Below are 14,473 nucleotides of genomic sequence, written 5' to 3' on the forward strand. Positions count from 1 at the left end.
GCCCTTGACCCCAACAAACGTTTTCACTCATTAAATGCAACTGGCTTCTTTCTGACATCCCTACTCATCCCCATCTGACACAAGAATAATCTTGCATATGCCACCACCCCCTCCCATGTCAGAACCCAAAGCCCCCAGACTCACCGCTAGAGCAGTCAGGACCTCCCCATCCAGGTTCACAGTGGCAGGTATCGGGGGAGACACAGCGGCCGTGCATACACTCCTCAGTGCACAGAGCTGAGGGCATGGGAGGGGAGAAAAGCAGACAGTGAGAACTCTGGGCTCAGAGCAGAAGCCACTTTGTCAGGGTTCCCTGATGCTAAGGCTGCTCCAGGTGTATCTTTGGCTTGGCAGATAAACATCAAATTTAATATGACCTGAGTTGTTTAACTCTGAAATGTGTCTGACAAGAGGGCATTGTGTCTGCCCCAGCCTCACTTCTTAAACTGAAACCAACCTAAGACAGTGCAACCTTGACTTTTTGGTAATATCTTCTCAGTTGACAGAGACTCTCCGGCACCTCATAAACCATGTTTGGTATCACACACCTAATCCGAGCAGTCAGGAGGTAGAGGAAGGAAGATCAAGAGCTTAGGGTGATCCTCAGCTACACAGTAAGTTGGAGTCTAGTCATGGACGACAAGACTTATATAAAGCACAGTCCCTTCAGGCTAGCTGTGGTGAGGCATACCTGAGAGGCCAGGAGGCAGTTTAAGGTGAGAGGCTCAAGATGAATTTGAGGCCAGCCTAGGCTATACAGAGAAACCCTGTCTCAAAGAGATGGAGAGACAGAGACAAAGGGAGACAGAGGGACAGAGACAGAAGAGAAAGAAAAAGGAAAAAGAAAAATGGTTATGGAATGGTTGTGGGGGTGGGGGTGGGGGGCTGGAGAGATGGCTCAGTGGTTAGGAGCACTGGCTGCTCTTCCAGAGAACTTGAGTTCAGTTCTAGGCATCCACATCTGGCAACTCACAGCCACTTTGTAACTCCAGTTTCAAGGGATCCAATGTCTTCTTCTGGCCTTCACCGGCATTCATATACAAATGACATATACTCATAGAGATAGACATATATACACATAAATGATTAAAGGTAAAATAAAGGTAAAAATATAAAAAAACTTCAGCGTTTGATTTGTGGAGCCCAGACAGTGCTAGAGCCACGAGGCTCCCAAACTCCTGCCACATCTGCTCAGCAAACCTGCCCCCTTCATCTTTTGCTGGCTCCAGATTCTCCACACTAAAGCCCTCCTGTAGCAGGCTGCCTGGCAAAAGCAGACACCGTGCCTCCACCTTCCTGCCCCCCTCCTCAAACATCCCTATTTTGGGGTTCTCAAATGTCAGCAAATCTGCAAAGTATACAAATGCTGAGGGGGAAAAGCAACAGCTAATTATAAGAAAGTAATTAAGAGAGACATCCACGATGATGATAATTGTAATTAGAAAGTGCCTGGCAATTTCTTATCACGCAGTCAAATGCTACAGCCCCGGAGCCGCCAGGCTAGGCAGTGAGCAAAGTTTCCGTCCACCGCGCCGGCACTGAGGAGGTTTATTGACAGCCTGGGTGAGGAAGGGAGGTTATTGCTCTCCCCTTTCGATAGAATCCACATTTTCCAAGGTCACCCTTTGCTCCCCAAGAGATCTGCTCCACCACCTAATCCATCAGCCAAGAATTACAGAAAAACCCCACAAGCTACCCCCACTAATTTTGCAAGCTCGGGAAATCAGCAGCTATCATCAACCCTGTCAATCTCCTGGGTGGGCTTGAGATAAAGGGCTTTTACTCTGAAAGCAGTGAGAATCCATCTTGCTGTCTGTTTCTGGCTTGGGCTGAGGAGCCTCCTAGACTAGTGGTAGTGGCTACCACTGACCCACCTGCCTGGCCTAGTATATGAGCATGTGCTTTCTGGTGTGACGATGGGCCATGTTATGGTTGGGTGTGGGGTCTTTTAGCCCTTCCTTAATTCAGATGCTAGTCCTGGAGCTACTGCTTCTGTAGTTACTGCCTTAGCTCTGTCTAGGTTCCCAAGCAGGGAGACACCAGGTCAGAGGTCTTTATCAGCCAGCCCCTAAACAATCCGCGCAAGTGACTTTGGAGGAACACCCTGGTTTGTGCTAAGGATATGCACAGCCCCAGTCCTGGAGGGCCCTAGGGATGGCTCCCCCAGCTCCCTGACTAGGGAACCAGGCTGACTCTGGATCTGGGGACCAACTCCACTTACAGCCGCAGAGACTATGCCAACCCTTTCTACATGGGTTCAGATGGGTCTATGTCCCTGGAACGCACAGAAAAGCAGGTGCCCATCTCTTCCTCCTCACCTCCGTGCCAGCTGCTTAGAACCTGCCAGCTCCCAGTGTTGACCTTCCTGTTCTCTCCTCTGTCACTATCCCTGCAGGCTGAGGACCCTGGGAGATGCACAGCTGGGCCTGTTTAGATCACAGCTTGTCAGCTTAGTCAGGATAAGGCCAGCTATTTGCTTTCCGAGTACAGAAAGCCTAAACTTTGACCCTGGGGTCTCTGCCGAGGTAGTGGGAATCTTTTATAACTTCTAAACCTGCAGGGTGTTGGGGATGGAAGTCACCTCAGAGAAAAGAGGACATCATGTCCTGCCCCTGCATTGTATGCATGGAGAAACTGAGGCTCTAGAGCCCATTATCTCAGGTACATAGGGGCTGTCAGATTGTCAGGAATCCAGGGTGAGCTTCCTGGAGATGGAGGCCACTGGAGGTGGTAGTGAGGAGTGTGCTCAGACTGTGAGCCTTTGTTTGGCTCAGACTCAGCTTCTCTCTATCCTGGCTAAGGAGAAGGGACAGAAGGACCGAGACACAGCATGGTGGGGGGTGGGCTCCATGAGAGTTCGAGACAGGCCATGGCCAGTTTCCACACCTAAGCACCCTGCAGATGGAGGGGCTTTGACTCCAAGTTGTCAAGCGCCACCACGCATACAGCAGCCACAAGCCCTAGCTTCGCTGTGTTCAGAACATTGGTGTCCAGCCCAGGCATGCAGGGCAGTCACTCACATGTCCCAGACCCACTTGTGGGGATGTGGCCATGGTCCCTGTGTTCCCTCCAAACCTCCTCTCCCTCTCTTCCTCAGTGTCCTGCTGCTGCGCCCACACTATCTGCTTGTTAAAACCTCAATCCATTCATATTTCATAGGTGTTGTTTAGACAGATGTTTGAATCCTGAAATATTGATGACAAACACCTGGGGCTGGAATTGCTAGATCTGGCATTTGGGCTACTGTTTGAACACCTGGGGAAAGAGAAGAGGAGAGTCACCTGAAGGTTAGTGAAGTTAAGATGCCATGACCCCCTTGGTGTGGGTGTGGGTCTGAGTGAGGGTCTGGGTCTGGATCTGGGCCTGGGGTTGGGACTGAATCTGAGTCTGGATCTGGGTCGGGCCTGGGTTTGGGACTGGGGCAGCATAACTCCAACCCCAGAAGCCCAATGATAAGCAGCCCCTCCACAGAAGCCTGGGACTCACGCAGCACCTGTCCCTAAAATAACAGGTTCCTTTTTTGACTCCTGAGGCCATTTAGCTGACCCTCTGGAAGGACTGACTGCCATCCCTGACTCCCTCTGTCTGGCTCCTGCAGCTTTCCAGGAGGCTTCAGTCAAGACTCTCTCCCCACTGCATGTCCACGTGCTCACGGTGCACACTCGCTGAGACCAGCCCCAAGTCAAGGGGAGCAGGCAGCACCCCCACTTCTAGCCCTAGTAAGAAATCTGAATGTCTTCTCCCTCAGCCCCCTCTCCCTGCCTTCTTGTCCAGTCTTGCTCAGTGACTGCCATCCTCCTGGCACGCTGGGGACGCTGCTGCTGAGACGCAGGTGGGTGGAGTTAGAGCACTTGGCACCCCGGACACAGGGGCTTGCCCTGCGGGAGTTACTCAGTGGCTCCGCCCACCTCATCTCTGGGTCAACCCTCTCTGCACTGAGTGGGGGATGGTGACAAGCTAGGCCTTAGGCTGTGGGGATCGAGGTAATTGATAAAGAGCAGTGCCAGGGACTCTCGCTTTCACGACTCGAAGGGTATCATCCTGTGACACAAGCCTTTGTCATCACCTACCACACACACACACACCACACACACACCATACACACACATACCACACCCCCCCACACACACCACACACACACACACCACACACACACCATACACACACATACCACACACACACACCACACACACACACCATACACACACACATAAATACCACACACACACACACCATACACACACACACCACACACCCACACACACACCATACACACACACATAAATACCACACACACACACCATACACACATACACACACACATACACCACATCATCCACCTCCCCACACCCCCCCACACCCCCCCACATACACACCATACATACCACACTCCCTCATACACACAGACACACCACACCATACACACACACACACCATACACACACACATACCACACACCCACACACACACCATACACACACATACCACACACCCACACACACACCATACACACACATACCACACACACACACACCATACACACACACACACCACACACACCACATCATCCACCTCCCCCCACACACACACCCACACACACACACACACCATACATACCACACTCCCTCATACACACACACACACCACACCATACACACACACACCACACCATACACACACACATCACACCACACACATCACATCACAAGCACGCACACTCCCATCCTTCATTGTAGTTCATGCGAAGTGGTCTGCAGGGGTCTGCTAGCAGATCCCAGGTGGGAGAGAGGGCCATAACCTAAGTTTAAATCTGAGATTTACCAACTACTATTACTCCATCACTACCATAAGCAAATGACCCCCTTTCATGCCTTGAACACCTCATAGCTGCTGAAAAGATTAAATGAAATGTTTTGGGACTCTTGAGATGGTTCAGTAAATAAGGACACAAACCTGACGTAAGTTCAATCCCTAGAACCCACGTGGTGGAAGAAAAGAACCAACTTCTGTAAATGGAGCTCTGATCTCCACAAATGTGCTGTGGCACGTGCATGCCCCTCCCCCACCCCACCCCACTAAATAAATAAATGTGATACATAAATAAACTCTTAGATGAACACCCCGCAAATAGTTAAGTGTCCAAAACCAAGAGCTGCTGACTGCTGAAGCCTCTTCACGCTCTCACATCCCCTCCTCTCTCTCTCTCTTACACACACACCCACACACGTACACACAGAGAGGGGGGATCCTCACATATGACTGTGTATGTACACTATGAGATCTAAACCCCTCACATTCTCATGGTCATTTTACACACAGGATCAATACACCTGTGTGTGTGGGGGGGGGGGGCATTATACTATGGAATCTGGGCTTGATGTCTAAGACAGGTGACAGCTGCTACCATATTGCCATTTCCCGTATGCTACCATTTTCTGAGTACCTACTATATTTATAAGCTGGGCCTGGAGATTTCACACAAGTATCTCATCTGGTGCTCCATAGTTTTACGTCAACTTGACACTAACCCAAGTCATCAGAGAGGAGGGAACCTCAATTAAGAAAATGTCTCTATAAAAATCAGGCTGCAGGCAAGCCTGTAGGGCATTTTCTTAATTAGTGATTGATGGAGGAAGGCCCAGACCACTGTGAGTGGTGCCCTCCCTGGGCTGGTACCACTGGGTTCTATAGAAAGCTGGCTGAGCAAGCCATGGGAGCAAGCCAGTGAGCAGCACCCCTGCATGGCCTCCGCATCAGCTCCCGTCTCCAGGTTCCAGCCCTGACGAGCGGTGATGTGGAAGAGCAAGCCAGATAAATGTTTCCCTCTGAAAGTTGCTTTTATCACAGTGTTTCATCAAAGCAATACTACCCCCAAACTAATTGCAAAACCCAACCAAAGGCCTACCCAGCATGCTTTGGGGAGTTCACTATCATAATTTTCTCAGATGCTATCCTCAGGGAGATCCCCTCTGGGGTCTCTATCCCCCGGGGTATCTAGGCCACTCCCTTCTCAGTTTTGGTAAGCCCTCACTCAGCAGATGCTCGGTGTCTGTGGGCCCCAGACTCTTCTGGCCCAGCAGAGATCCAGGAAGCACGTTCAGGGAGCTCAGCCTCAGGACAAGCTCACAGAGAAGTCATTCAGTCTCCGAGTTGTCCCTAGGCCAGGTGGCTGGAAAAGACAGCGGTGTGGGCTATAGCGTAGGAGAGAGGAGACAACTGCTCCCATGCCAGACACCAAGCCTTCGATCCTCCTCAGCCCCGTGACTTCAACTTCAAATCAGGACTACATCCTACAACATCTGAAGGCAGACTCCTACAACATCTGAAGGACACCACACCAGGTGTCCTCCTGCCTCAGGTGATACCTAGACAGCTGCATGCACTCCTCTTGTCCCTCTTGCTTCCCTTTCCTAGACCTTAGCAATGCTTCTCTCTAGACATCTCAGTGAACTTCTTTCCTTCCTCTGCAAATAGCACTGGATGACCTGCTGCCTGTTTTTGTAAATAAAGTTTTATTGGTACACAGGTACATCCATTAATTTACATATCTCCATATGTGCTTTTGAACAGTAAGGACTGTGTGGAGAAGTTCTCCACAAACAGATGGTCAGTTGGGCCCAGAACATTGAACCCCAGGCATTGTATGTGGGAATAGCCTGTGCTGCTGGAGGTTCCTGATTGGATGAAAGTAACCTATGGACAGTTAAGGCGCCCTCCTCTTTCTCTATTCTATGATGAACTAACTCTCCAGACAATAAAACAAGTCCCAAAGCATATAGAAAATCTGAAAGGAAGTCAGTTTAGCTTTGGCCCACCCAAGGGAACCAGGGAGACCCAGCCAGGCAGCAGGATTTACAGCAGCTACTATGCAGACCTAGTACTTAGTTTCCCTCTCCTTCCCTGGGGATTAGAGACAAGGAACATGGAAGAGTCATTGAAGACCTGGGCTGTGATCAATGGTTCACGTGGCACGAGTCACTGCAGTGAGTGTGACAGGAAATGAGTGTGTAAGCAGTCCTTCCTCTCTGTCAGGTACTAACCCTACCCTGCACAAATCCTGGGCTCTGGGCCTCTGCCAAGTGGAAAATGCCCTTGAGAGGTCCTGGGAACCTGCACATCTGGCTAGGAAGAGAGCGCATAAAGTTCTCATGCCTTTTTTTCCCCCTCCTTCAGCCTTTTTAGACATTTTTGTCTCCACCACCCCTCCCCTACCTGCGTCTGCATCACGGCCTGTCAGTGATACAAACCCCTCGCCTGCAAATCAGGACTACACTGTGCCTTCCGGAATATCAAGACTACAAGCTGGTGTTGACCCCTCCGGGATGTCTCCACCCCTTCTTACCCTCCCCCTGTGCCCAGAGATGACCTCTATGGACAGCACCTCAGGCCTCTGGGTGGGTCCAGCCCATGGGAACAGCCAACAAAAGACAGGAAGAGAGGTTGCACCTTGGGTCTAAGGTCCTGAGGAGCCCTCAGGCCTGAAGGATAGCAGAGGGCCTCAGACAGATGCTATACCATTTCTTAGGAGTTTCCATTCCCTGCCCATGTTTGCTTATTCCCCTTATGTACTCCAGGCTGACCTTAACCTCACTATGTAGCAGAGGATTGCCTTTAATTCATTATTCTTCTGCATCCACCTCCCAAATGCAGGGATTACAGTGCACCCCGTGACACCCAGTTCGTGCAGTGCTGGGGATAGAACCAGGATGCTGGATGTAGCATGCAAGCACCCTACTGACTGAGTGACTTCTGCAGCCCTCTCCTCGCCTTTGTAAAAACAACCCCGTTCTCACTACACTCTCCCTCTTTATTAAGCCCCCTGTCTCTTGCTGGCAGCCTATCTGGTCCAGAGCCATGCCAAGGTCTGAGCCCACACATGTGCATGATGCTAACGGCAGCTTATCCACATGCCGCCTTGCCACCTGGACCTCAGGTGGAGAAAGACAAGAAACAGTACCAGACTTGGTGCTGACTTGCTATAAGAACTTAGCTGGAGTTCCTCCAGACCTCCATTCCCCTGTATGGAATATGGGATGAAGGGGGTGGGGGTATGGCCCGCCGCCACTCTAGCTCTGGGTGTGCAGGGCTCTAGTACAGCAGCTTTTGGTTTGGGGATAATTCAAATGAAGCTTGAGGGGAGTGAAGAGATACCTTAGTAGAGGACCTGAGTTCAAACCCAAGAACACATGTAAATAAGGGCAGATGTGATGGTGCATGGATATAATCCAGTGCTGGGGAGACAGATTCCTGGGCCCACTGGCTGGTCAGCCTTGCCTATTGGTGAACTCCAGGCTAGTGAGAGGCTATGTCAAAGAAAACAGGGGTGAGGGTGGGGGTGGGGGGGCTGAGAGATGGCTCAGCAGTTAAGATCACTGACTGGTCTTCTGGAGGTTCTGAGTTCAAATCCCAGCAACCACATGGTGACTCACAACCATCCGTAATGAGATCTGACGCCCTCTCCTGGTGTGTCTGAAGACAGCTACAGTGAACTTAGATATAACAATAAATAAATCTTAAAGCAGGAGCTAGCAGGCTAAGAGGGAGCAGAGGTCCTGAATTCACATTCCCAGCAACCCCATGATGGTTCACAATCATTAGTACAGCTACAGTGTACTCATATACATAAAATAAGTAAATAAATCTTTGAAAGAAAGAAAGAAAGAAAGAAAGAAAGAAAGAAAGAAAGAAAGAAAGAAAGAAGGAAAAAGGGAAGGTAGACAATGCCAGAGGAACAGCATCCTATGGCCTCCACCCATACATGCATGTGTACACACATATGCACCCGTGCACACACACACCACTGAGTATATGGGGGGGGTGGAGAGAAAAAGGGGAAGGGAGAGAGAGGAAGAGAGGGAGTGAGAGCTGAACGCATACAAACATGTGTGTACACACATAGGAAATGCTGCTCCGTGTGGGGAATGTGCTCTGGGGTGCAGGCGGCAGCTGGAGTGGCAGTCTTCGGGGAAGAAGGAGCTCACACAGGAACCTGGGTCCCAGGGTGAGAGCTTGGCACCAAGCAAAGACTCAAGGCAGACTCAGGGTCTCCTCAGCAGACACGCTCCGGAGGCAACACCGACCCTTCCTGACCACTGGCTGGCCCTCATGGTGGAGAGCCCCTTGAATCAATTCTCCATTCTATTAGCATTCCACCCGAGACGACCCACGAGTCCCCAGGGTGCTCATGGTAATATATCTTGCCTGGCTTCTTGCAAATGGTCTAACTAGTTAATGAAACTATAAAATTCCCTCACATGAAAAGGTCAAGACAAATAAAGACAACGTCCATGCTCCCTGGCCCCATACCTAGTGAAGGACAGAAAAGCCCCAGCGGTGGCCTCGGGATTCCATGGCTTCTGGAGCTTCCAATGACCCCCCTTTCCCCTGTGCCCCAAGCACATTGATCAACCCAACATTAGCATTCCTGGCATGAGCCACAGACCAGGTTGTCACTGGATTGTGCTTAGAAACACAATGACCTCCATCCAAGTGGGCCAAGTGCCAATTCTGAAGTGACATGCTTAGCTAATGATTCTGCCATAGCCAAGGTCACACACCCCTATATGACATGTATGTATGTCTGTGGAGGGGGACATGGGACTCTCCAGGAGACCTCTGAAACGATCTGTAGATGAGTTTCCCCCAGTACTTTGTAATCACAATCCCTGAGTTCCCTCCTCAGCCAAGGAGAGCCCAGTCAGCAGGCTCCACTTTTCAGCACACATAGAGTTGGCTTTTTTTTTTACTCCAGGAGATGAACAGTCAAGTTTAGGAAAGCAGCATCTTCCCTGCAGTGCTGCAAGGCTCTGACGGGCACAAACCCTCCTGATCTGGAGATCTAGCGCTGAAAATTCCACCCCACTGTTGTCTAACTTTTTTCAAAGTCTGATTTTAATAATGGTTCAGTAGTGTCGGGATTGCAAACACAGAACAGCAGCAGTGGCATGACCTAGCAGAGACAGCCAGGCCTCAGCCAAGCCAACACAAGTCAGCAGGACCAGCAGGGACACCAGGAGAAGGTCTTTGAAGATACAAGACCACGAAGCATTGCAAAGCTAGCTATGCAAGCCTGCCATCATTGTCTATTGGGCCCTAGTTATACTCTCTCCAAACATCACGTCTTCCTGCAGGTCTTGCCTCACCACCCGAGTCTGTCTTATCAAAACTACGTGAGTCTGGTATCAGTTGACATCACTCTGCCAATTGGCCCGAGTCTGTAGAAGCTGCAAGAAGCCACCAGAACGAAGTTTTTGTTTGGTGTGTTTCTATGGATTCTTGACAAATGGAGCTCAGCAATGCATTGTAAAGTGAACCAATACATGGTTGTCACTGGTGAGGAATCCCGCATCACGCTCCCTCTCAGTTTCATACACTTGCTTTAGCTAAACATCCTTTTGCCTGTGTCTGCTTCAGCAAAACGTCCTTTGACATAATTGACTTTCCAAAGAAACCAAAAGTTTCTACTTTATCCCACCTCACCTGCCACTGTCTGAGCAGGAACCAGCACCTCAGCCTCTCCTTGTGATGCCCTGTTGACCGCTACACTGTGGTTATGTAGTGTGTCTACCTCTGAGTTCCTGACTGCTACACTGTGGTTATGTAGTATTGTGTGTTCACCTCTGAGTTCCTGACCGCTACACTGTGGTTGTGTAGGGTTGTGTGTCCACCTCTGAGTTCCCGCTCCACTCATAGCTGCTCATCTTCCTCACCCACCTTATCTGTGACCCAGGAGCATCGCTGCAGAGACCTGAAGAACACTGACAGACAGCTGGAGCTCACAGCTCTGCCGTTTCCCCGCCTTGCTGCTGGAATTAATATTCCTCTTCTCAGGACCGGGCAGAGGACCTGGGACATCATAGTCCCATCGTGGCACTTTCAACTCAGAAAATGGTCCCAAAATCTGGGTTAGGGCCAGGAAGGATTCCTTGTTAGTAGACACAAGGAGGGAGAGACGACATTAGCTCAGAGAGTTGGGCTCAGGGGGACAGGGGGTGGAGAAAGCCACAGTCTGGGTCAGCTCGCTGTTGAACCACAATCCTCCAAGAGGAACAGCATGTGCAGCCCCTTCCTCTTCTGACCCTCAGAGAACAGGAAGCAAGAAGGCCATGACCCAGCTGCCAAAATCTATCTCTCATGGGCCTCAGAGTTGTACTGTGAAAATAGGGAGTGTGTGTGTGTAAATGTGTCTGTCATGTTCACTTGAATACCACCTCCTCCACGAACTTCCTCACGACTACATAATCCTGCCCTGCCCCAAACTGGGCCTCCCTGTAATCTAGCACATGGCTGCCCCGAGGCCACAACACTCATTTCCCCATTCTACTTACTGAGCTCACACCAACTCCACAAAAGCAAGAAAGAGGTCTCTGTTCAACATCTGTGTCCCAGCACAGAACCAGGCACGAGAGGCACACAGTCAACACGAACGGAACCCCTGCCCTTCCCGATGCAGGGCCTACGCTCTCCTATGTGGGCCATACCAGTCTGCTTGAGGGCGGACGCATCACTCAGCTAAAACACCAGACTGTGCTTAAGCCCACCTCCATGGCAGGATGGCAAAGGGTGTTTGTTGTTTGTTTGTTTTGCTTGTTTGTCTGTCTTTCTGTATGTCTGTCTGTTTTTGAGTAGTTCAGGCTGGCCTCCACTTACTATGTTGCTGAAGATGATTTTGAACTTCTGACCTCCTGCCTATGCCTCCTGGGTGCTGCTGCCATTATAGCTTGTGCCACCAGTCCGTCCTTACGGTCCTGAGGGTGGATGAGATCCAGGGCCTCCAGAATGCCAGGCAAGCACTCTGCCAACATAGCAACATCCCTGAAAAATGCTTCTTAGAAAAAGGCCAGGGACTGCAGCTGGCATGGGCTGTCTTGTCCCAGCCACACCTAGTAAGGAGGACAAGCCTCTGCCCCAGTCTAGAGCCCTGGGGAGCCATCTCTCCTCAAACACCAGATGATAACACCCCAAACCCCCTACGTGCATCAGGGGACACCTTCTTCACATCTCTACCAATCATCCTAAGATATTAGCCTGACTTGCTTCAAACATGGCTTAACAGAGAGAAACGGTTTACCAATTAAAATTGCCACCTGTCGGAACGCTGCTATCAGGTGCCGGCATTCAGCAAGGCTGCCAACCATGGGGCCTGATAAAAGCCATCGTGTGGCAGTCAGCTACCTCCGTGGGTGCAGAAGGCCCAGGCTCTGCTCCTGGCAGCCCAGCCTTCCCCGATTTGTAGAGGATTTTCACAGTTGAGCTGCTCCAACCCCCTCCCCTGTGTCCCTGCAAGGAGCAACAGCTTTCAACTTGTTAATGGCGTTGGAACATACGGCCTGAGTCAGCAACCCCCAGCACACGACCCAAGGAGAGTTTTTTTTTTTAGGTCTTTTTTCCCCCATTTGACAGATGCCAGACTTTCTCCAGAAAGACACATTCCAACTGATTGATTTTTTTTTTCTTTAGGAAATTGATCCTCACCACCACCTACGAGGCAAGAAAGCGTGAGGCTTGTCAAGGACTTTTTTCCCTCCTTTTCTTTTCACCACTGATTTAAAAAAAAAAAAAAGTTCTGTTTCTTAAAACTTAGCCTTTCTCAAAGGAGCTGGTCTCTTCTCATGGTTTGAGTGACAGGGTCCCCAGAGAGGTGGGGATGGAGGGTGGACAGATGAACAGGTGTGGTGTCCCTGTGTTCCACCCGACAGGTCTCAAGCAGATGAGAGGGGGCCAGTGTGCAGCTGTCAGCTGGACAGAGGTGGGTGGTTGTCCCCGTGCCTCTCCCTCGCAGGCTTCATAACCCTGAGCAATTAAAACGACCAGTGTCACAAAACCCCCGGGGCCTATCTGTGAGGCACTGAGCAATCCAAGGGATGGGAAGGCAAAGCAAGAGAAAGACTACCACACAGTTTGACGGAAGCGGCTCCAGAAAGGGCTCAGAAGTCCTAGCTCAAGCCTCGACCACTGGGTTTAGAAGAGGTGGCGTGAGTTTGACCGTAAGGCGTGCCTAGGAGATGACTCAGTCAGTAAAGTGCTTGCCATGCGAACATGGGGATCTGAGTTCGATTCTCCGCACCTAAATAAAAATATAGTTATAGAGACATATGTCTTAAACATGAGATCTAAGAAAGGAGGCAGAGACGGGCAGATCCCTGGGGCTCACTCACCAGCCAAGGCAGCCTAGGTGAACCGTGAACTCAATGAGAGACTGTCTCAAAAATAAGGTGGAAACAGAGTGAGGAAGACAACTGAGGTTGACCTCTGGCCTCCACACGTACCCCCACATATGTGTGAACACACATGTGAATGAACACAAAAGTACAAACACACACAAGGAAAAATATAGACATGCTGAGCTCAGCAACTTCTGAAGACACTCAGAAGCATAATATCTTCTTGGAGAAAACCAGGTAACAACCCCACCTCTGCTTCATTAGACATTAACAATTGTAGCTCCTAGCCAAATTCCATTCCCAGCTCTGTCAGTAGAGCAAACACCTGCTTTGTTCCAGCCTCAATCAGCTGCAACCATATTCTCAAGTGGCATGGTTCTTTCCAGGTCCCAGGCCAAGTAGCATCCCTTCTGAACATGATTGGTGGAGGTGTCACTTCAAATGCCACCCATTTTAGGAAGCAGTCCCTGGAATAGCCTCTGTAGGTTAGGTGGTCCTGAGGTGAGTTCTAGCACCTTCCCAACCCCTCGTGGTCACATGACACTGGTCACATGACACTGCTTTGCTCTTAACTGGAAGAAAGATGCTCTTTTCCTCTCCCTGCTACCTGGGGTCCAGCACAGCACAAGCCCCGGGCAGCTTTGTAAACAGCCGTTGGGTATTTGATAGAATGAATCCACCTTGTCCCTGATACTCTGGACAGCTCAGATCACTGGAAAGCTCTCTGCCTCCCTGCACCAGATCTGCCTTCCCAGAGCTTGTGTTCAGTGCTGCCAAGCTTGCCCTTCCCCGCCTCTGCTCCAGGTCCTTTCTGAGTCCACCTGACCAGCCTTCCAGAGTCTTCTCTCTGTCAGGATCTGAAGGAGGCCCTTGACAGACTGGTAGGAAGCACAGCTCCCAGCAGGTATGGCTAGGATGCACGGTGCCCACCCTAGAGAGCCACCCTCCCTTTAATGTCAGTCTTTTTCCTGGGCCTGCTCTAAAGCCATCACCCCATCTGGTGTGAAGGCCACCGAGGGTTCAGTATCCATTGCATCCTCCACAGCAAGCAGCCCATGGTCCTGCAGCTTTTAAATCTCACTCCTAAGAGATGCTAAATCAGGGGCTGCTTGGTTATGGGAACCCTAAGTTCCTTGAACTTTCTGAGAGTGATTTCAAGAATGAGTTGTCATCAAACTGCAGCCTTCTGATGGTGTTGACTGCCAGGAGTATTTCATCTTCCAGGAGTCTCTATGTCACTAAAAAGGTCCCTCTCTGCCCTGGCCTGCTTTTGCTGCCCCGGCCTATGAGTCAGAGGCCTCTGCCTGCAA

General features: G+C 50.5%; 1 protein-coding gene across 2 annotated transcripts in view; it reads right to left on the reverse strand.

The window, feature by feature from the left end:
* Window positions 1-14,473, reverse strand: part of Megf11 (multiple EGF like domains 11) — a 206,974-nt gene that overhangs the window by 162,086 nt on the left and 30,415 nt on the right. Inside the window, exons 1-2 of one of the 2 annotated variants that reach the window (XM_052188048.1) lie at window positions 10,714-10,962; window positions 145-237 (exon numbers count right to left, since the gene is read on the reverse strand). In XM_052188048.1, the coding sequence (XP_052044008.1) occupies window positions 145-217 (73 nt within the window). In that variant the 5' untranslated portion in view covers window positions 218-237; window positions 10,714-10,962. Of the gene's footprint in view, window positions 1-144; window positions 238-10,713; window positions 10,963-14,473 lie in introns of those variants that run through there. The other variant, XM_052188046.1, reaches the window with a different exon arrangement.

This window comes from Apodemus sylvaticus, chromosome 7, assembly GCF_947179515.1.
Source record: "Apodemus sylvaticus chromosome 7, mApoSyl1.1, whole genome shotgun sequence".
NCBI lineage: Eukaryota > Metazoa > Chordata > Mammalia > Rodentia > Muridae > Apodemus > Apodemus sylvaticus.